The sequence below is a fragment of the Microtus oregoni genome, unplaced genomic scaffold (genome assembly GCF_018167655.1).
Source record: "Microtus oregoni isolate MIOR12 unplaced genomic scaffold, Mior012 000043F_ref0000047, whole genome shotgun sequence".
NCBI lineage: Eukaryota > Metazoa > Chordata > Mammalia > Rodentia > Cricetidae > Microtus > Microtus oregoni.
The window spans coordinates 12,483,444-12,506,764 of NW_024543210.1; the positions used below are offsets into that span (position 1 = coordinate 12,483,444).

A 23,321-nucleotide genomic window follows, 5' to 3' on the forward strand; every position below is an offset into this window, starting at 1 on the left:
TATGTTTTAAATAAACGCTGATTGGCCAGTAGCCAGGCAGGAAGTATAGGTTGGACAATCAGACAGGAAATAGAGGCGGGTCACTGAGAACAGGCGCATTCTGAGAAGGAAGAAGCCCATTTCTCCTGAATCCTGTCCCAATCACAGAAGAAGGAAGATGTGATTGCCCTGCTGAAAAAGTTACTAAGCCATGTGGCTAACATAGATAAGAATAATGGGTTAATGTAAGTTGTAAGAGTTAATAAGAAGCCTGAGCTAATGGGACAATCAGTTTATCATTAATATAGACCTCTGTGTGATTTCTTTGGGACTTAACAAATGCGGAAACCGGGCAGGACAGAAACCCTTTGTCAACAAATGTCACCCAATGTGGGGCTCGAACCCACGACCCTGAGATTAAGAGTCTCGTGTTCAAGAAAAATATTGTAAATACTAATACCAGTGCACTTGGCTGTGACAGAATCCTGTTACACTCCAGTGGCTGGAGTATGGGGAAGTGTTGCTTTGGAGACTGTTTGCCCTGTGTCCCTTGAGAGCTCCCACAGGTTGTGGGTGATTATCCTGTAACTTGGATCTGTGTACTTTACCTCTCTGAGCCTAGGTTAATCTCTAGGAAATACAATTCCTTGGATAAGTTAATAACTATACATATATAAGAATTGTCATTGTAAGAAGCCCCAGGCTTTGAAACTCTCTGTCCATCATCACATCTGTCCTCTGAGTCACATTTTTTATTGAGCCAACGGATGTGGGATCCTTTGACTCCTGGTGGTTAGGCTTTGTGGAGAACATTGTCTTCTGGGCTACTGAGTTACCATTTTATCTTCAGTGGTGCTTAATTACCAGTACACAGTGGCCAAGAATAGTAAACACCCCAGCAGGCTGGAGGGTTCCAATTGTCTGCATGGCTGCAGATCTGGTAACAGGGTGGGGACTGCTTGGGGGTCGGGGAGCACAGGGAGAAGGGAAGGAATGTGGAAGGTGGCCCTGCTTCCTCTCTACTTCAGAAGTGCTGCAGCAGCATATAAATGGGTCAGTGCTGGCTTGATCTCCTGCCTCATCCCCTCCTGGGGGTTCTAATCGGTGCCTTTTTGTCTCCTCTTGGAAAATTGGTTTACACATTTCCAGTACAAACATTTCCTTGTCTTCAAGGAAAGGGTGCTTCTCCTCTCCCCAGCCAGAGCTGTCTTCTTATAATCCAGGAAGCCTCTGACTGGAGTTTGCTTCTGTAGGCTCAGCTTTTTGCAGAGTGAACTAAAAATCTTTGCTATAGTTTTGCTTCTTGCACATCTAAGACTTGCTCTTGGGATACCTGTGTATTTCTGGATTTTATCCCAAGACGTCTATCCCTGTAGAATCTCAAAGTATTTAAATTACTTTAAAAAGTGTTTGGTCCTTTCTCCATCTCGATAAAGTAGTAAAGTACAACGTGATACAATTGAATTTGATCTCTCTTATCAGTCCTTATAATGCACCCTCCTGTGATTCCTGCCTCCTGCCCTATGTGTGTACACGCCCACTCCGCTCATTAGATCCTGCACTCCAGCACGGGGCTCCTCTCTCAGTGGCTCACTCCAGCACTGTTGAGGAGCTTCCTAGACCACCAGCCACGCTGCACAGGAAGCAGTAAACAGTGGTGGCTGCCGTGGTGATGCCTCCAGCCGTAGGAATAAGGAGCAGCAGTGGAGATGTTTAGGACGGCAAGTCTGTTATTCCAATGCTAAGCTGTGAGCTAGACAAAGCGCATGGCAGCAGGCCTGAGAACAGCCCATGACGTGTTCGCTTCTCAGATGTTCGTGTTCTTCCTTTGTGATCAGAACTTCTCCCCAGGTTTTAGTAAGAATACGTTTCAGTATTCTTATTTTAGTAAGAATATTACTAAAAGTTGAGACCAAAGGTGGGTCCTGTGGTTTCCTGCTGGCCGGGTAAAGCCTGTTAACACCAACCTAAACAAGAGTGACTCCATTTTGTTTCAGCCTAGGGTTTCCTCTAGTTTCTTTTATCCCTAACCCACTGATAGTAACAACCGCATAGTTGATATTATGTTTGTACTTATTCCCTAGGAATGAACATCCTTCCACTAGAGTCAGCCCTGTCTGTCTTGTTGAACAGCTGTCAGATAAGATAGTTGAAGGTTCCCACAGAAGCAGCTCGTCCTCCAGTGTTACCCCATCTGCACTGGTCTGTTCTCCATTACTATAACAAAAAAGAAAAGCAAAAAAGATCTGAAGCTGGGTTAACATTTGTGAAAAAATTAGATTTACTTATAAATAGATTTACTAGAGGTCCAGGGGCTCGGTGTAGATGTTGCACGTCTTTGATGGGGGCCTCCCTGACTTCATCATATCTGTTACATAGTAGATGGTACACAGAGGGAACACATGCACAAATGAGAAGTCACAATGTGAACATGAGTCAAGAGAACGGAACTGGTCCAGCCTTGCACTGTTACAGCAGGCTGTTCACAAGAAAATTAACCAGGTCCTGTAAGGATTACGTCACTTACTCAGAAGGGTAGAGCCCCCAGTGACATAATTACCTTGTACTAGGTTCCACCACTTTCCACCATCGCCACACTGAAGATCAAGCTTCCAACACCTGAACACTTAGACACACAAACCATGACCAAAGCATATACCACATGCTTTGGCTTACAGGCGTGTCCTCCAAAGATTATTGTGTTAAGGCTTGCTCCCCAAGGTGACACTTTGAGGAAGTACTTTGAATCTTAAAGGGTAGTATCTTGGCTACTTTTCTGTTGCTGTAACAAGGCATCATGACCAAGGCAACTTGTAAAAGAAAATGATTATTGGGGGCTTACAGTGTCAGAGAATGAGTCCTTGACCATTATGGCAGGGAGCATGGCAGGCAAGCATAGCACTAGAGCAGTATCTAAGAGCTTACATCTTGATCCACAAGCCTGAGGCAGGGAGAGAGCTAACTGGGAATGACATGTGCTTTTGAAATCTCAAATCTGCCCCCCAGTGACATACCTTCTCCAGTGAGGCCACACCTCCTAATCCTTCCCAGATGGTTCTACCAACTGGGGACCAAACATTTGACATATGAGCCTATGGGGTCATTCTGATTCAAACCACCACAGATGGTATGTATCTGATAGAAGTTTCTAGGTTATTGGTTATTGTTATTATTAACTGTGGCTTATGGATAAAGAAATGTAATGTGCCCTAGGCTTTAGTAAGTCTAAGATTCTACTGGAAACATCATTAGGACCTTAGCTTGTCTTCTCTCTGCTTTCTTTTTCTTTATGATCTACCAGCTAAGTTTGCTCCATTAGTTCCTGCCAAGATGTTCCATCTTTGTGAGAGGCCCAAAGTGACACAGCCCTTATTTGTGACCTGGAACCTCTAGAACCATGAGCCAGAGTCAACCCTCCCTATGTATGAGATGATCGTTGTAACTCTTTCAGTACAGGGTCAGAGTAGACTATATGGCATCCTCATTCTCCATGAAATCATAACCCATGTTTTCATACCTTGAAAAAGCTTAACAGGGACCTAAAGAGTCTAAACTAAGAGGCACCATCTCAGCCATCTTGTCATTTGAAGCAGAACTGTAAGTGGATAAATATTTGCCAGCTATGAGATTTCTGAGAACCAGAAATGCTTTTTTTTTTTTTTTTTGGATGGGGGCACATAACAGCAGGGTCTTATGTGGCTCAGCTTCAAACTTACCTTGTAGCTGAGGATGATCTTGAACTCCTGGTCCCCCACCTCGACTTTCCCAATGCCAGGATTACACATGTGTGCCCTCATACCCAGTTCCCTCATACATGTTCAGGATGGAGCCCAGGGCTTCATGCACGCTAGGCAAACACTACCAACGGAGCCACGTGAGTCACAGCCTCACCCAGAAACTCTTTCCTAAAGGAACTCCACAAGTAAGTCTGGAGAAGCTGGTGTTGTGGGCTTAGTTCTGCACGGAAGGAAAGGAATGCAGATTCTTTTTATAGAAGTTAAGGGTTCAGCTATAAGAGTTGGGCAAACCTGGCTTTGAACATCAAACCCTCCAGCTCTGAGTAAGTCACTTAATGACTTTGTCTCGTCTTTTCATTTGTAAAATGTGGCTAATAAAATACCTATATCAGAGGATTATTGTAAGAATTGAGTTAGCTAATGCATTTATAAGGCTATTGTATGTGACAACTGCTTAGAAACAGAAAATAATTTGTATTATCACACCACCCCAGTGGCTTCAACCGTAGTTTAATTGTTGTCAAATAATGATAGAACCTAAAGAATGTTTATTTAGTATATTTAAGACGATAGTATAAAACATGAATATTCATTCCTTATTTAAGGAAAAGAACATTAGTGGTGCCTATGAACTGCCTTTGCATTCATTTGTGCTCACACATATATTTGCAATATGTCTTACGTGATGTAATGGGTGTGTTTCCTTTCTATCCAGTCCTGTTGCCGCTCACCTACCCGTTAATTCTTGTCTTGACTTCTGTGTTGGTCATTGTCTTATATCTCTCTACTATTTATTTTATACTTGTAAATAACAAAGATTTTTAGTTTTGAATGTTTTTATGTATTTTAAAATATAACCCAGATACTACTTGCTTTCAGTGCTTGAATTATGTTCCTGAGGTTCTGTCTTGTTTCATCTTTATCCAATCTACTGTAAAGAGACAAGATTGCTCTCTTTGGGGGCTGTGATAGGAAATGCTGCTGTAAATATTCTTTACAAGTCTTCTTGAGCCTTCATTCAAGGGTTCTTATAGATTCATAGGTCATAGCATTTGTGTTTTGTAGTTGCTTGGTTTGATATCTCTCTCTCTCTCTCTCTCTCTCTCTCTCTCTCTCTCTCTCTCTCTCTATCCCTGGCTGGCCCCGAGCTCACTATGTAGAGCAGGCTGGTCTTGACTTCACAGAGATCTGTCTTCCTCTGCCTCCAATGCTGGGATTAAAGGCAGGCATGCACTACCATAGCTGGCAGTTAGGTGTATTTTTGACTTCGCTGGTAATTCCAAAGCATTGGCCAGGTTGCATTCCTTTCAGTCCTAGAGCCCCTGTTCTTCTCCGCACTGTGGCCACAGGCTAAGGATTGCATGTGAGTTGTGGTGTGCACCTCCTCACCAGTGAGATTGCATTTTTTTTATTTGCACATTGTTCATTTAGCCTTCCCCTTTTGTAAAGGATAGAGAAGTCTTTGCTTATTTTTGACTTGGGTTATCTTCACAAATTACAAAATTTGTAAGGTTTTTTATATTTATAAAAAGCAAGTTCTGGTTTCTTTATATTTGTTGCTTCTCTTTTATTTTTAAAATTTATTTGTTTATTGTTTTTGTGTGTGTGTATGCCTGTGTTAGTTTGTGTGTATCGTGTGTATTTGGGAGCCTAAAGAGCCCAGAAGATTCCCCAAAACTGGAGTGATAGACAGATGTGAGCTACCATGGGGATATTGGGAACTAAACCCAGGTCATCTTTTTTTTTAATTGAAAATGAATTTTTAACACAATATATTCTGATCATATTTCCCCGCCCCATCTCCCAGATCCTCCCCAACTCCCCACACTTCTGAATCCACCCCTGTTCTTTTTCTCTCTCACTAGAAAGCAAATAGGCATCTAAAAACAATAATAACAAAATAAAAACAAACCAAAATAGGACAGAACAAACAAATGGGTGGGTGGCGAAACCAAAGAAATAGTATAAGAAACACTTGCTGTGGTAGTTTGAATATAATTGGCCCCCGTAATCTCATAGGGAGTGGCATTATTTGGAGATTTGTTGGAGTGGGTATGGCTTTGTTGAAGGAAGAGTGTCATTGTAGGGACGAGCTTTGAGGTTTCCATAGTTCAGGATACCAGGATACCACCTGTCTCTCTCGACTTCTGTTGCCTGCAAGATGTAGGACTCTCAGCTACTTTTCCAGTACCATGTCTGCCTCCACGCTGCCGTGCTCCCTGCCTTGGTGATAATGGACTGACATGAAACTGTAAGCAAGCCAAATTAAATGTTTTCCTTTACAGGAGTTACCATGGTCATTGTGTCTTTTCACAGCAGTAGAATCCCTAAGACACTTGCACATGTAGAAGAAATACTACACACACACACACACACACACACACAATATATATTAAGAAAAAGACCTGTAAGGTAGAAAAATGTCCAGCAAAACCTTATTAGACAAAAATTTTACAGTTCCTGCCTTCTACCCCAAGTGGCTGGTTACAGATGTACGCCCAGGCTCTACAGTGGTGTGGCACACACCTAGAGCTTGTGCATACATGGCAAGCCCTCCGTCAGCTGAGTTTTGTCTCCTGCTTGTTCTTACTGCTTTGGTTTTGTTTTGTTTTTTTTTTTGGTTTTTTGTTTTTGTTTTTTGTTTTTCGAGACAGGGTTTCTCTGTGGTTTTGGAGCCTGTTCTGGAACTATCTCTTGTAGACCAGGCTGGTCTCGAACTCACAGAGATCCACCTGCCTCTGCCTCCCGAGTGCTGGGATTAAAGGCGTGTGCCACCACCGCCCAGCTTCTTACTGCTTTGTTATATGAGAGATAGGCTTTCCTGTACTTTGTGATTTATGGGTCTCATGGTCATGGTCATTCTAAGCTTTTTCATACAAATTCCAAGTCAGATTGTCAAATTCTACCACCCTTAATTTTGAATGGGATTACATTAAATGTAATACCTCAGTTGGGGAGAATTATCAGTTTTTGGCAGTGGCTTTTCTAATTCCTTGCCATTGTATGACTGTAATGAACTTTAAAAATATTTTATGAAGGACTAGAGAGGTGGCTCAGCAATTAGGAGAACTTCCTACTTTCTCACAGGACCCAAGTTTGAGTCCCAGCACCCACATGGCAGCTCCAGCTGTCTGTAACTCTTGTTCCACAGGGTTGATGCCCTCCTTTGACTTTCATGGGCAAACTAAGACACACATGCAGTACACAGATATACATGGAAGCAAAACACTCATACACATAAAATTTTAAAGAGTAGAGGAGGCTGAATGGTGGTGGTGGTGCACACCTTTAATCCCAGCACTTGGGAGGCAGAGACAGACGGATTTCAATGAGTTCGAGGCCAGTCTGGTCTACAAAGCGAGTTGGATAGCCAGAAATGTTACACACAGAAACCCGTCTTGAAAAAAAACAAAACAAATAAAAAATAAAAAGTAAAAAAATGAAAAAAGAGGGATAATAATAATATCATCTTTATGAAAGCTAGACATTTTGGGTCACTCTAACCCCATCATTTGGGAGGTAGGGGCAGGAGGACCAGGATTTAAAGGCAAGCCTGGGGGATAGTGAGACTGTCACAGATAAAACATATCCTTATGAGGTTTTGCAGTTTTCTTCATAAATATTTTGTTCATGTTTTACTAGGACTATTCTTAGTTCCCTGTAAAATCTTTTAGTTTTTTTATATACAATTTATATTTGTAAAATGTGGAGTTTTTTTGAAACTGGAGATCAAACCCCAGTTCTTTTTTTTTATGGTTTATTTAACATTTAACTTTGTTTTATGTGTATTGTGTGAAGGTTTCAGATCCCCTGCAATTGGATCTTCAGACAGTTGTGAGCTGACATGTGGGTGCTGGGATTTGAACCCAGGTCCTCTGGAAGAGCAGCCAGTGCTCTTAACCACTGAGCCATCTCTCCAGCCCCTGTAAAATGTTTTTAATCTGATTTGTTACCTACATGCTGCTAGAGTATAGAATGGGAACTGACTTTTGTATATTTTCTTAGTCCAGTTTAATTCTCAGTAAGTCAAATAACATATATCAATTAGTTTGGAATTAGTACTTAGATAATTTCATTAGAAATAATTAAAATTATATTTTCTCTAAACTCTTGGTTTTTTTTTACCTGACCTCACTGTGTTAAGACCTTGAGCACATTTGAATGGAACTCCTTCACTGTTTGCTGTCAGATATTTATGCTTATTACAGAGTTTTTACAGATACTGTTTAAGAGATAGAGGATGTTTCCTTATTCCTCATTTGCTAATAAATGGTCTTTTGTTTTGCTTTAGTTTGGTTTCATTTTGGTTTTTCAAGACAGGGTTTCTCTGTGTAACTGCCCTGGCTGTCCTGGAACTCACTTTGTAGACCAGGCTGGCCTCAAACACACAGAGATCCACCTGTCTCTGCTTCCCGAGTGCTGGGATTAAAAACAGGAGCCACCACTGTCAGGCAGAAATGTTTTTATTAATCAAAAATGATAATGAATTTTATAAAATGGTTTTTCTGCATCAACTGAGATGATTGTATGACTTGACTCCTTTAATCTATGAATATTGTATTGATATTTTTAAATGTATTATAGCTATGTCTTATAATAATACCATTTTGGTTGTGATAACCTAACTTCTTATGGATTTCCTTGGCCAACTTTTAAATGATTAGTTAAATTAATTGATAAATTTAATTGATTAATAATGCCATTTTGATTGTGATAAGCTTATCCTTGACCAATTTATGTTTATATTCAAAATAGCCTGTAATTTTGTTTGCTTTTATATCCCCATCATATTTTGGCTATAATTGGGTTAGGCTGGACTTCCTAAATGATATGGAATGCTTCCTTTTTATTTTTTGAACACGTCAGAGCAATTTGTGTAAGGTTAGAATTGTTGTATTAAGACGACACTAAGGAGCAGCCCACAGAGACGTTCTTTGAGTTTCTGCAGGTCAAGATCCATGAGGTACACAGGCATCTTCCTTAGGTCCAGCATCCTATCGAAGGCAAATTTAAGGGGCACATTGATTATGTCATTACTCAGCTCAGGTACAGTGATAGTCTCTGTAATCACTAATCAAAACACTGCTCAAGAGGAGGTTTTAACTTAAACTGAGATCCTTTGAGAATATGTAGGCAAGTCTTACTATTTTTTATTTTATGCATGTGAGTATTTGCCTGCATACATGTAAATGAACCATGTATGTTCTAGTGCCCACAGAGGCTATAAGAGGGGGTCAGATCCCCAGAACTGTTTTTACAGATGGTTGTAAGTCCCCATGTGGATGCTCAGAAGAACAGCAAGTACTGTAAACCACTGAGCTGTCTCTCCAGATCCATCTTTCACCATGCCTCCCACAGTGTGGTGTGCGAATATAGTGGTCATAGCTGACTGTATGAATGTTTTGTGTCCAGATCTTCTCACATAGTTTCCACTAGTGTAAAAAAATCATGACCACCTGAAAAATCTCCCCAGGTGTGAGGATGAGGGATCCTTGCAGAGGTAGGTGTTTTAGAAGTGCTGTGTCCTTCGACCCAGAGAGATGTGTGTTTTTAGTTGAAACACCTGAAACTGTCCACCCACCATAAAGATCCAAACTTGTATCTGAAAATTTTGAAAAGTCACTTTCTTGTGCTTTGCCCAACATCTGATGGTTTCATAAAAGTGCTCTCGATCTGATGACCTCACTAATAAACAGTGCATGAGTGAGTGTGAGCGTGTACTCCACTTAAACTTCAGTGAGTGTGAGCGTGTACTCCACTTAAACAGGAAAAATCAAATCAAACTTCAGACAAGACTGCTGGAGAGTTGCATAACCATGTTTGTTTCAGGGCAGGAAGGAGAGGGACAGGAAGCAGGGAAGTTACTGTTTAAAGGATACAGACTGCTTTGCAAAATGAAGCGTTCTGGAGGCTAGAGAGATAGATAGTTCGGTTAGTAAAGTGCTTGCTACAAAAACATAAGCACTTGAATTCGGTCTCTGGAACCCACATAAAAAACTCTATGTAGTGCTAAAGAGATGGCTCAGTGGTTAAGAGCACTAGCTGCGATCCTAGACAACCAGGGTTCAATTCCCAGCATCTACATGATGGCTCACAACTTCTGTAACTCCAGTTCCTTTCTGGCCTCTGCAGGCTTACACACATGTGGGGCACAGACATGCATGTGGGCAAAACACCCACACACATAAAATACTTTACAAAGGCCATATGTGATCTTTAATCCCTGCATTGAAAAAGTGGAGACAGGCAGCTCCCACTGGCCAGTCAGCCCAGTCAGTGAGTTACAGGCCAGTGCTAGACCCTGTCACTAAAACAAGGTCTAGAGCAGCTGAGGAAGGACAACTGAGGTTGACCTCCAGCCTCTGTACACACACACACAAGGTCTGGAGATGGCTGATGGATGGTGGCACCTCATTGTGAATGAACTTGAACGCCACAGAACCATATACTTAAAAATAGCTAAAACGGCAAATTTTATACTATGTATGTTTTACTACCTTTATTAAAAACAACTTTCTTTTATTTTATTGTTGATGTGCTTGGCTCTAGGATGGCTTCTAGTAAGTATTCTTCAGAATTAGATGACTAGGAACTGTTAGTGTCTGGATCATTAAGCCAGCCTTCTTTCAGAGTAGACTTGCTGAGCCCAGGTGACATATCCCAGTTAGTATCCTGATGTGTGTCACCTTTCTGGGAGGTCTGGGTTTGTGGTGAGGTCTTTGGTAAACTTGGATGCTTGTTAGGAGTAGGACCCCAGTCTATTGACAAATGAATGGCTCGGAGGCCAACACAGCATTTCCAGTCAAAGACTGGGAAGACTGGGAGAGCGGTTACAGCTGTATTTGTTTTTTTTGGGGGGGGAGGGGTTCAGGGGGACTCTATCCTGCATGGCCAGAAGCAGACATCCCCAACAGGACGGTGGTACTCCCTAAACCTCTTTCCCCATGTTCACCTCGCCAGGCACTTCTGATTTAAATTCCTCAAGTATCTTGTGCCCTTTCCAGAAGAGCCCCCCTTTTAGGAAAATGTTTATTTCCTTCAAGATGGACCAGTCTCCTTGGCAGTTGAAGGTCAGGTCTGTTAAGCAGATCTGGGAGAAGTCAGCCCGAGGCAAGAAGGTCGGCATCGAAGCCACCCCTTTCTAGTCAGCACCCAGAAAGTTGATTTAATATTTTCCTTTTCAAGACCGCTAATTTTCCTAGTGTCAGTCAGTAATCCCAAGAGTCACCTTCAGAACTCACACAGTGTACTTTCTGGAAACTGTTGTCCGCAGTGTCTTGCCCACCGTGCTCAGCATGCCACAGACCTGAGGAGCTGTATTGTCAGCAGCTGGAGCCCACAGCCCTGCACAGCGGCTTGGGAGCCGTGGGGAGAGTCTGCCTGTTCCTTTCTCTGTGATTGCTGGGCCAAGGGCATTGCTTACCACTCCCTGTACAGAACCTGAGGACAGCTTCTCTGCTTCCCTCTCACTTTGCCCCCTTGATGTCTCATGCCCTCCAGTCAGAGCCCGTAGGAAGGAGTCCTGCCTGTATGTGTAGACCCTGTTGTTTTGAGGGTAGCATAACAATTCAGCGGCTGCCATCGCTAAAGCAGGAACTGAAAGTGGTCGTAATGATGGTGGCAGTGTGATTCCAGAGGTGTTTTCAGTTCAACCTGGGCAGGTCGCTTCCAACTTAGGCACCACAGCTCCAGAATTCAAACTGAGATCAGTTACCGAAACAGAAGCCAATAACGAAGCAAATTGCCGTGCCTTGAGGTGATTTGTGTCTGTTGTTAGCTCTAAAATACTTCTAGGTGGCTAAGGGAGTATTCCAGTTGAGAGGCAACATGTAAGGAATATGGTCCATCATAAAGAGGAGGGGCTTAGGGTCACAGGTGTGCGGCACATCGTCAGGTTGGCTCTGTCCCCAGCCCTGCCCCTCCCAGGGCAGGAGAAGAGGCAGCTAAGCCCTGAAAAACCAGCTACTTACATATTCTTTGGCACTAAGAATCTTTGTTTTCCCAAATCAGTGTGGTCTTGATTTCTGGGACAGTTGACCTGAGAGTGAGGGGATATGGTGCAGCTCGGTCACTGCTGACAGCTGAGCCCCGAGAGCAAGGAGAGCTGATGAGCTTCCAGACCTGCTAGCACATTGCGCATGTCTCCTGGAGCACCTGAGGGTGTCAAGATGGTCACGTTTTTACAACTTCCTTAGCAGTTAAATAGCTCACTTCTGTCAGGGAACCAGTAGAGCCGTCACCAGAGAAGCTGCTGCAGCAAAGAGAACCTAGCCCTCAGACACGCCTCCCCTGTTGCCTGCTAACCAGGAGGCAGAATGCATTTGGGTGTGTGATAGGACCAAGCACCCAGATTAACCCCTTGAAAACCTGAGAATAGCCTCTGAGCTGTCATGTATCGGCAAAGAAATTTGGACCAGAACACATTTCAAAAACATTTAAATTTATGCCCATTTGGGTCAGCATGATGCCACACTCTCCCAGCCATTGAACCTGACTTTGATTTGCCTATTCTGCAAAACATTTGATTCTTCATCCCTGAAAGATGATTTACTTACTAAGCCCATTCAGGATCCTACCCTGTCCACATGCTGGTGGGGCAGTCGCTCCATGCTCTGCAGACTCAAGGGAGGACTGGGAGATAGCTGCCCCTCTGAATGATGCCCCAGGCCGGGAGACCATGGTTGCCCCTCTGAATGATGCCCCAGACCAGGAGACCATAGCTGCCCTTCTGAATGATGCCCCGGACTGGGAGACCATGGCTGCCCCTCTGAATGATGTCCCAGGCCGGGAGACCATGGTTGCCCCTCTGAATGATGCCCCAGACCAGGAGACCATAGCTGCCCCTCTGAATGATGCCCCGGACTGGGAGACCATGGCTGCCCCTCTGAATGATGCCCCAGACCGGGAGACCATAGCTGCCCCTCTGAATGGTGCCCCGGACTGGGAGACCATGGCTGCCCCTCTGAATGATGCCCCAGACTGGGAGACCATGGCTGGATGGTATACCCTCAGTGTAACTATGTGGGCAACACTAAGCAGAATTCTAGCTCATCCCTCAGGAAGTGCTCTGGGGTTCTCCCTGGAAGGGCAGGTACCATGTATTTCATACCACAGCTAAGGTGCCCACAGTTGTGAGCATAATGTGAATGGTTTGCAGAATTCCCACCTAGCTTGGGAACTAAAGACATGCTCCCAAGAGTCTCACTGGAGGCAAATGTGGTGCATACCAATAGTTCCATCTTCCCAGGAGCCCAGGAGTTTGGAACCAGCCTGCGCAACATAGCAAGCCCTCAATTCTAAATAAATAAATTAATTTCTCCTGGGAATGAATAAGCACAGGAAGAATTTCTGAAGTGCAAGAAGCATGGGAGCCCTTTCCTGGGCAGCTGTTTTCCTCTGTTCTTCAACAGACCACTGAAGTCTGTCCTCCTTTAGGGTGGGGAGCTGTGAACAGACCACTGAGGGTCTGTCCTCCTTTAGGGTGGGGGGCTGTGAACAGCAGTGCTTTTTCAATTTAACTTTGCACCCACCTGGGATTACTTGGGAATCTAGAGGTGTGTGAATTCTGACTGGGGGGTGGCAGGTAGAAGAGAGATAGATTCTGTTTTTCCTAAGAATCTTTCCAGTAGATTCTGCAGCTACATGTCTTGGTCTATACTCAGAATAACAAAGTATTCAGAAATCTGCTAAGGCCTTTTCTAGTTTTGCATTTAAAACTTGTATCTTCTCTTTCTCCTGAGATCATAAATAGGAGATCATATATATCAGTACAGTAGGTAGGTAAGCCAAATGGTCTATGAAATTACTTCCTGGGTAACAAATGATTAACCAGATAGATCACTTGAGTGTCATTTGCTGACTCTTTGCAATTAGTGAGGCCTCGAGGAGTATTTGGTATGTATTAACAATCCTGTGACCTGGGTGACACCTCATTCCTTCCATCTGTTGTGTAGGGGAATGGCAGGGCTGTGTCTCAACTCTGGCTCCCGTATGGCTGTAAGCCAGCATCACAGGCTGCCCTGGTGGTATCAGTCACAGTGGCTACACTAGGGCCTCAAGTTAGTTGTTTGTTGGTGTGTTTGTTTGTTCCTCTGGCACTGGTCCATTAAGAAATCCTCGCCAGGCCAACTGTGGCTCCAAACAGCACATAGTAGGCATAGAAATGTTGAAGACCGTCAACAGAGGTAGAGTTCGTTCAGGCTCGATGGGAACCTTCAGAAGGTTGAAGGCGTGCTTCTCCTGGACACGGCTGGCTGCACATGGCCTGCTTCGCCTTCTCTTTCGGAACACCTGTTTCCAAACGACTCATCTGGCTTCAAATCCTCATCTCTCCTCATCGCCACACTGCTTTTCATCTCTCACATCGCTCGCATCAGTGGGGTCGGCGCCAACCCATCTCCTGTGTTTAAAATTCCTTCTGAGCGCTTGCCCTACCCACCCTACACCCCCTCCTTTGCAGATCCAGTCTTCCCTTAGCCTAGCGTCGCATGCATGCATTCCTTCAGGTCCTTGCAGCAGCCCTGCTCCATCTCTCCAGGTGGGCTGCCCAGCTCTGAAAGGTGGAGGACGACATGCAGGGCCCACTGTAGCAAACCTCCCAGGCTGCTCTGCCGGCTGCTTCTGCACCTGCCCACATTCAGGAGATAAGCCAAGGAAAGCTCCTGACATGAGGGCTCTAAAAGTTCACAGAGCAGCACAAGCTCCCAAGGATTCAGGTGCCTGTCATTTTATTTCTAAACCAGCTGCCGTGAACGCAGCCCTCACACCTAGTTGGCAGGTTTGGATGGCTAATACGCATGTTTCCTCCTTGAAGCAGTTAGCAAGCTGGAGGAAACTAGAGCCTCAGACTTTCCAATTTTTTAAAATTTGTATGTGAGAGAGAGAGAGAGAGAGAGAATGAGAATGAGAGAATGAGAATATGAGAATGTGGGCTGTGTGGCTCAGGGCATAGTGGAAACTGAAGACCACTTTAGATGCAGTCCTTGCCTTCTATGTTGTATGAGACAGGGTCCCTTGTTTCCCACTGCCTACTCCAGCCCAGCTAACCAATGATCTTATGGGGATTTTCCTTTCTCTGCCTCCCATCCCACTCTAGGAGCACTGGGCCTACAGATAAGTGCTATCACATCTGGCTTTGGGTGGGCTCTAGGGACCCAAACTCAGGTGCTTATGTTTGCACAGCACCCACAGAGCCGTCTCCTCCACCCTCACTGAGTATTCTAGATCAGAACGTTTCGAGAAGCATATTAAGTTTCTGAATTTTGAAATATGGATCTTTTAGCTTCATCTTCCCCTGAGCCCAACTTGGGATTTAGGGGAATGGACCAGGAGAAGGTGAGCAAGAGTCACACAGGATAGGGCAGACTCCCAAAGATCAGAGAGTCCTCCTAGGAATGGTTACTTAGACTCATTTCCTATGAGAAACAATGAAATTTCACAATACCTCTTGGCCTAGCTCCTCACTGGGGCGGGCAGTTGTATGTCCTTTCTTAGCTCTTCCCTAAGCCAAACATAGTCTTTATTCCATGATTTATCTTGGGATTCTTTCCAAAGTAGGGTAAAATATTATTTAATGAATTTTAATGAAAAGTAAAAGTTTGAGTAACTGGGGTGTTCAAACACCTAGAATTTTTTATGTCTGAGACTTGGGGGTGAAAGGCAAATCCCAAGCACGCATGCACAAATGTGGCTGCCCTTTACTGAATGTTGTGTGTGACAGTCTAGGGCAGAGCCCCAGCACCCAACTCCTCAAGTTCAAGGCCACAGGGTGGTCCTCACTGGGCTGGAAGTTCTCAGGGGGGCTAGGAAGCCTTATGCCACATTGTACTGCCTCCAGTCTTGCATTTGGGAGTTTTAAATACTTGGTGGTGGAGTAGACAGTGCTATGCCCACCTCCTCATTAGTGTCATTATAAGATTTGAGATCATCCTCTGCTTCTTGTTCAGTACTTTGGAAGTCAGACAGATTTAGAGTTAAGTGTCTGTGATGTGAGTTTGGGCAGATTAACTCTCTGCCTAATTTGTAGGATTGCTGTGGAATCGGTGATTAAATATTTCAGGTGTCTCTCAGCTGCTGCTATTGTTATTATTTTACTTGTCTTGGAAACATATGTTTCCTGGCTTATAATTTGTTATCCTGCAGTTGTGAACTCTTGTGGTTTGGCAATTGTGTTGTCATTGGATGGGGGTTACTCCCGTTCTTGAAGGCTGAATAGGTGTTGTTTGGCATGCACTCTGCAGGATGAGTAGGTGCGTGAGAGGCCAGAACACATGGCTTCAAGGACATTTCAAACAACAGAGAACTCTGTGCAAAGACCCAGAAGCATGAGGACTAGTGAGGAAAGAGTTGGCCGTGGCTTGAGTTGGGTTAGAGATGATGGGCAAGAGCCAAAACACAACAGGCATTGTAGAGGATTCAAATTTTAATTGTTAATAATGAAGTCCATATTAGTTACTTTCCTCCTTATTGTAGCCAGAGTGCTTGACAGGAAGCAGTTTAAAGAAAGATACAAAAGGCGGATCTCTGTGAGCTCAAGGCCAGCCTGGTCTACAGAGCGAGTTCCAGGATAGCCAGGGCTACACAAAGAAACCCTGTTATGAACCGCACCAGCCACCAAAACGAGGGAAGATGCAGATAATGAAGAGAAAGCAGGAACCGCGGTGGCAGGAGCTAGAAGTGCTGGTCGGTTTGCACTCAAACCAGAATCCCTTGACAGGCGATCATTCTCCACTTGCTTTTCCTGTTTTATTCAGATAAGGAACCCCAGCTTACAGGATAGCTCCCCAAATTTAGAATGGGTCTTTGTAACAGGAGGAGGGCCTGCTTGTTGGTGCCGGCCACCTGGCTGCTTAGCTCCAAAATAACCACACAGAAATTATATTAATTAAAACGCTGCTTGGCCCATTAGCTCTAGCTTCTTATTTTTATCTAACTCTTATATTAATTTAACCCATTTCTATTAATTTGTATATCGCCATGTGGCAGTGGCTTACCGGCAAAGATTCTAACCAGTGTCTGTCTCAGGTGGAGGATCCATGGCTTTCTGACTTCACCCTTCTTTCTCCCAGCATTCAGCTTAGTTTTCTCCACCTACCTAAGTTCTGCCCTATTAACAGTCTGAGGCAGTTTCTTTATTCATTAATGGGAATCACAGCACAAAGAGGAGACTCCCACATCAGGTCTTCACATCCATAACACACACAGCTAAACCAATCTAGAAATGCCCTCACAGACCTGCTGAGATTTGTCTTGTAGGTGATTCTAGATCCTGTCAAGTTGAAATTAACCATCACAGAATTGAATTGGTGTTTTAGCATGTTCTGGTCTTCTTTAATTTTAATACGTTTTCAGTGGGTCTCTGAAAAAAATGATTTAAATAAGATTATTGAACTTCGAACCAAGTCTAGGAAGTCTGTGACTTCTGATGTTAAGTCATGGCTGTTCTTGACGACACGGCCTGCCTGTTCTTACCCATGTTCCCCTCTTGTACTCACTGCTTCGGACGAACAGGTGTGTACTCTATCCTACACTGCTTTGTCCTGAGCTGTTTCGTCACTTGTTTTGTTTTCCTTGCCTTGGGATTTCCACGGTGGATTGAATTTATAATATCTTTGGATTTAGCAGCATCAAACTAATGCCAGGCATTGTGTAGTCTGTGTTTCTGTGCCAGCATTGCTTGCTTCCCGCCAGATGTTTTCAGCAGCCTTAAGACGTTCAAGTAGGTTTATGGAGAGATGACAAGCACAGGTTCTGTGTTCAACACTCTTTCCTGCCTTACAAAGCCACCGGAGTTCAGGAAGAGGGTAAAGAGGCGGTGTCATCTCTCCCTGCTCTTCCTGTGTGCTCATAGCCAGCCCGTGTGCTCACAGGCCTGTGCACGGGCTAGCTGCCTGTGTTCTTGGCTCCCTGGCTCTTCCCTCTGCCAGGTTCTTTCATGCTGTTCCCTTCCCTCCCTCCCCGTGCCTTTCTTGTCACGTGTGTTACAGTTCCGTTATTGTTCTTCCTGTCTAGTTCTCTTAAATCCAGCCCACACCTTTTCAGCTCCATATCCTGAGTCAAGTGTTTGAAAGCTGTTATTTCATGTTAATTAGAAGTTCTTTTCCCAGCCAGCAAACCTTCACAGAAGTGTTCCCTCAAGCCAAGGCTGCAAGATGCACTCTGGCATTTGTACTTGGGGACAGAAGGTGTCATGGCTAATTGCTGCTGAACAAGGAAACATCCTCACCTATTCCCAGACCTTTCTATGTACCTGGCCAAGCCATAAGACCCTACCCAAGAACCCAGCCACCTACAGTAGACTTCACAGTCCTAGGAGAACTCTCTCCTGGCCACCATGCTCGGCAGTCACCCTCACTTAGAAGATCCCATGGGCCTCCACGTGGCCTCCACTGGAGACTGACAGGAGACCAGTCAGAAGCTGCTCCTTTCCTCCTGACATGTTGGATCTGGGTAGAAGTTACTGCTGGTACATTCTCAACTCATGAAGCTTCAGCAGGAGTTAGCTTTTGGTTCTTCTTAAAAACTCTTGAGACCCCCTGAATGGCTGCCAGTCTATAGGTGGACCTAGTAGGTTTCAAGGGAATTTTCATCTCTTCAGATGTCATGGATCAAAGCCAAGCCCCATGCTTGCATCTGGCCTTCCTCTTTGTGCCCACTGCTTATAGGTCAGGGACCACAACCTTCTCATCACCTGGCCCATGGCTGTCTCAGCCCAGGTTCTATACTTCAAACCAAGGCTTGAGGAGGAAGCTTGAGACCTAACCCATCCCTGGGAGCCACCAGCAAGCACCCCCGGGCTTTCTGTGCTCTGTTGGGAAAGTGTGGCAGAGCCGAGTTTGGTGTGCTGGGGGAAGGCTACCCCTGTCCCATCTTTCACTGGCAGGACTTCACTGCTCTGGTTACCATGAAGGTGGATATTATATCACAAGTGGCTGAAGAACTCTCCTGTATCACATTTATACCACTTGAAGTGCATGATCTCCCATGGGCTGCAGAGATAGCCATTGGTGAGCAGATGTGATACAAGGCCCAAAAAGCAGAGCGCAATCTCAGGCAGTGTGGAGGGGGAGTTCACAGATAGGGAAGTGAGGACTCACATAGAAAATCACCTCCAATGGCCCCATTTGTTGGGGCAAAATAACTACTACCTACCTAGAAAGGTGATTACAGAGACGACAATACCCATGTCTTTAAGTGCCACATGTAGGCCCGGCACATAGGAGGCCTTAGCAGTCTACAGCTGTCACCTCCTGTCTTTATTAGCAAACTACAACTATGTGCCAAGTAAAGAAGATAAGTAAAAAAGACTTATGTGATAAGGTCAATTTAGCTGAACTACAGAAAACCAGAGAGCGGGTAAGTGCCAGGGGTTAGGATCCAGGATCCAGCATGAACAGCTGAGGGAGATGCAGCAGCCGGTCAGCTCCAGGGAAGTGAAGGGTGTGTGGCACATGGCTGGGTAGTGCCGTGAGCGCTTCGAAGGGCTAGCAAAGAGAGTGTAACCCACTGTTAGAGGTGACAAGAAGTGCTGGGTCTAAGTGCAAACATTAGATGAGAGCTGAAGGAGGAGAAGGAAAATCTGTCTGTGCCAGAACCTTTTCAAGGACAGTGGGGAGAGTCCAGAGATTGGGAGAGCTGTGGTCTGCAGTCATGGTCTGATGTCTACAGGGAGAGGTTTGGAGGAGGCTAAGTCTGAGGGTCTAAAGAAGGGAAATCCCTCAGCTTAGCACACTAGATGGAGGCTGAAGCCATGGGTGATGTCAGGAATAAGGAGATGCTTTCATGATTGTGAGGGACTTGTGAAGTCTTGGCACTAAATAGCCGGGCTAGGCAGGACACAAGAGGAAGCCTGCACCATGGTCCTCTTGCCTATCTGACTTCAAGGAAGTCTTTTTAAAAAACAGGGTATTCCATAGATCAGATTGACCTGCAACTCAGTATATAGAAGCTAACAGTAATCCCCCTGCCTCAGTTTTCTGCATGTTGGGACTACACACATGGGTTACCATGCCCAGCTATGTAAGCTTTCAAAGCCTCTGAGAGGCTGAACATTCTTCTGGAGGGCTCTCTGCAGATATTTATATCAACTGAGTCATATCTCCTGTGTAATCTTATAAATAAACCAAGGTTCACTTTTAATGAATTTCTGAAGTTTCATAAATAAATTGGATCAGTTCTAAAAAGCATGCTTTTAATAAAATCTCTGTTCTGGATAAAATTGGCCACTCCAGTGCTTTTAACCTCCCCACACACTTTGTCACCCTATGCTTGCTTGTGCCTCCTTCACAAAGCCACAGGTTGAGCAGCGAGTTTAAGAGTCCTTGACTCTGCAGCCGCTACCTCCCCTAGACCCTGCAGGTGCTGGATGGCCCATTTTAAGACAAGTGCAGTTCAGGGCCTACACAGGCCTAAGCCACATGGGGTCCTGATGCTGAAGGGGACATGGACACAGCCTGATGCCTAACCCATGAACTATGCCCAGTTGAGAACCACTCACAAAGGGAAAATTAGTGTCTCCAAGGAAGTCTGTCTGTATATAAACCACACTTAAGGGCGGGCTCCGTGCCCAACAGTAGACGGCCAACACAAAATTAACTCAATTGTATCTTTAAAAGATTTTTGTCTCATATTACTTTTGGCATTTTTATAAGTCTTTTGCGTATATATTGTGGTTTCCAACTTTGTGCATTTAATAGGATTCTGTGTGTGCGGTAGTATGTGTCTCTGCATCTATATATGTTTCTTGTACTTTGGCTCTTTTTTCCATTAGTTTATTTGTTCTCTCTATTCTGGTTTGTTTTTATTTTATTTGGTTGTTATTATTTTAGAAACTTTTTTGTTTTCTAATGAGAAAGCAAAAGGGAGTGGATTTGGGTGGGTGGGATCTGGGAGGAGCTGGAGGAGGGGAAACTGCAATCAGAATATATTGTATGAGAAAAAAATCTATTTTCAATAAAAATTAAAATGTATGCAGTTGCCCCCTGCTCTAGGATGAGCCCACTCCTCATGTGATTTGAGAGGTAGGCCTCTGGCTTAGCTGTGTGTCTTCTCTTTTCTCTCTCATTGTAGACTACTGTTTTCCAAAGTGAAGTTGGAGTCACTCTGCCGGGGCCCAGATGAGGCGCTGCTCACCTGTAAGCACATGTTACAGATATGGAAATCCTGCTACAACCTCACCAATCCCAGGTAAGAGACCAGCGCTGCCTGTTTTGTGTCATGTTTGCATGGATATCTGCAAATCAGAGCCATCTCCTATGGGCATTTATCTGGCATTAACTCTGTCACTCCCCTGTACACCAGTCTCCACAGATGGTCGATAATAATGATAAAGTCTTAGTGAGGGTTCTATTGCTGTGAAGAGACGCTATGACTATGGCAACTCTTCTAAAGGAAAACATTTAATTGGAGTTGTCTTGCAGTTCAGAGGTTTAGTCCATTGTTGTCATGGCAGGGAGCGTGGTGGTGTGCAGGCAGACATGGTGCTAGAGAAGGAGCTGAGAGATCTACATCTGAATCTGCAGGCAGCAGGAAGAGAGAGTGAGCCGCTAGGTTTGGTTTGAGCATCTGAGACCTCACAGCCCACCCCAGTGACACACTTCTTCCAACAAGGCCGCACATCAGCAAGGCCACACCTCCTAATAGTGCCACTCCCTATGGACCTGTGGGGGCCATTTTCTTTCAACCACCACATGGAGCTTCATGCTTCTCCATGGTTGATGGAGCCTCTAAGTCATGGGTTTCATTTGTTCCTCTGTCCTCCCCACTCCCATGGATGACTCGTAAAAGTCATTCACAAAACCTTTTTCTCTCTTGCCTGTGATAATTGCCATCTCTCTAGAAACTGATGTATAGATTGATCAGTGACACACTCCAAACATTTCCTATAATATTTAAAGGGTCTGTGTCAACAGCAGACTACATCCTGTTAAGACGGGAAGTCACTGTGAATATAGTTAAAAATAATTTTGAAGAAGTTAAAATTATGATTCATACAAATATAAAATAAACATGCATTAAAGTTTTTAACTTTACTCATATGTGAAGGAGCTAGTACAAGTTAAGATCCATTCAAAGAAGAATTTGAATATGTGCATAGACAGAAATGCTGAAATGAATTTACAAATATACATATTTACAAAAAACATAGTATCCTATAAGATGATGGAATATGTATTGTGGGACTGTCTTTTCCACAGGGTAGAAATCAATTGCATACCCATAGATAAATTTGTCATAATAGTTTCTACAAGTTAACTTCTACCGCTCAGAGCTGTGTAGTACCTAAGTTAACAGGTACTTAAAGATGCTATCCTTTGTGCCAGAAGATGTGGGGAGAAACCGCCAGGCAACCCCAGCAGCAAACACCCCATAGCCCAGTTGCCCCAAGTCTGGGACACATTGCCAGAGGGATTTAGCAAAGAGTTATCTGATGATTCAAGTGACTGCCCATAATGCAAATACTTGATATTTCTCAAGTTCATGGCAAGGTGTATGGATGACTTATAGTATGTCCTAAAGAGTCAGGAGGCAGACAAGGTGTCATTCAATGGTACAGGAGTGTAGGAGGCAGACAAGTAAGCTAGTTGTCGTGGTCTACAGAGACCTACAGAGAGGAAGGGCTGACTGTAAGTAACTGTGTCAGTGGGAAATGGTAACTTTGACTTTTTTTTTTAACAAAAGTTTTTTCAGTTGGACAGGTTTTGGTGGCTCACACTGTAATTCCAACTCTGAAAAGCCAATACAGGGGGATTGCTGAGAGTCCAGGACCAGACTAGACTGCTGAATGAGTTCTAGAGTAGCCTAGCCATCAAGATTGGAGCATCTTTGTCCTATACCCAGCCTACAGCAGACACTTCCTCAGCTGGTTGCCTCCGTGTGGAGCCCATCCTTTGCCTGCTCCTCCTTTAGAAAGGAGAAAATAAACCCTCCGCTTTCTCTTTGCCAATTCCCTCCGTTCTCCACACCTCTCCCACCTCCCCACTTTTCCTCCCACTTAGCAACCAAGAATATTGAATATGCAGAGGAAAAAAATAGCAGAATTGGAAAGCCTTTAAAAATACCTAACCAAATGCCTGGGCTGTGTCCGTACTCTTCTTTCCTTGAAAGATCTCTTAGGGCCAGAGCAAGGCGTTCCTGCCCTAGGGTGGAGATGACCTCTTCCAAAGCCTTGGGCATGAAGCGGAGACAGAGCAGCCCTTTACTAGAGAGCTCCCTGAGTGTTTGTCTCAACTTCATTTTCTTGGGTCGTAAATGTTTCTCAGCAGCCCTTACCATTGCACAGATTTCAGCATGCTTGGGCAGCTGGGGTGAGAAGTGCCCCTGGCTAAGGAGTGCAGCTTGCAGAAAGAGGGCTTGCTCTCCAGCATCTGCACACTTCAAACCCCCAATACAGCAGCATAGGACCAACAGCCTTCAGGCTGTCTTTAGGTGGCATGGACGTTAGCACAAGGCAGGATCGTGATAAGAAGTGTGTGAGAAACAGCCTTTCCTAAAAATAAATAAACTGAAAACTAAGCAGAAAGATTTTTACAGGAAACAGCTGGTTTCTGTCCAGAGGAAGTGGGTCTGTGCCAACTGCCTGACTCTACTGCCCTTGCCTCTGCCTTT

At 44.4% G+C, this 23,321-nt stretch overlaps 1 protein-coding gene across 10 annotated transcripts in view; it reads left to right on the plus strand.

Annotated features, from left to right (window-relative positions):
• Ttc7b (tetratricopeptide repeat domain 7B) overlaps positions 1-23,321 on the plus strand; it is a 216,358-nt gene that overhangs the window by 139,333 nt on the left and 53,704 nt on the right. For all 10 annotated transcript variants that reach the window (XM_041633213.1, XM_041633216.1, XM_041633219.1 and 7 more), the window contains one exon: positions 20,784-20,900. In XM_041633213.1, the coding sequence (XP_041489147.1) occupies positions 20,784-20,900 (117 nt within the window). The remainder of the gene's footprint in view (positions 1-20,783; positions 20,901-23,321) is intronic.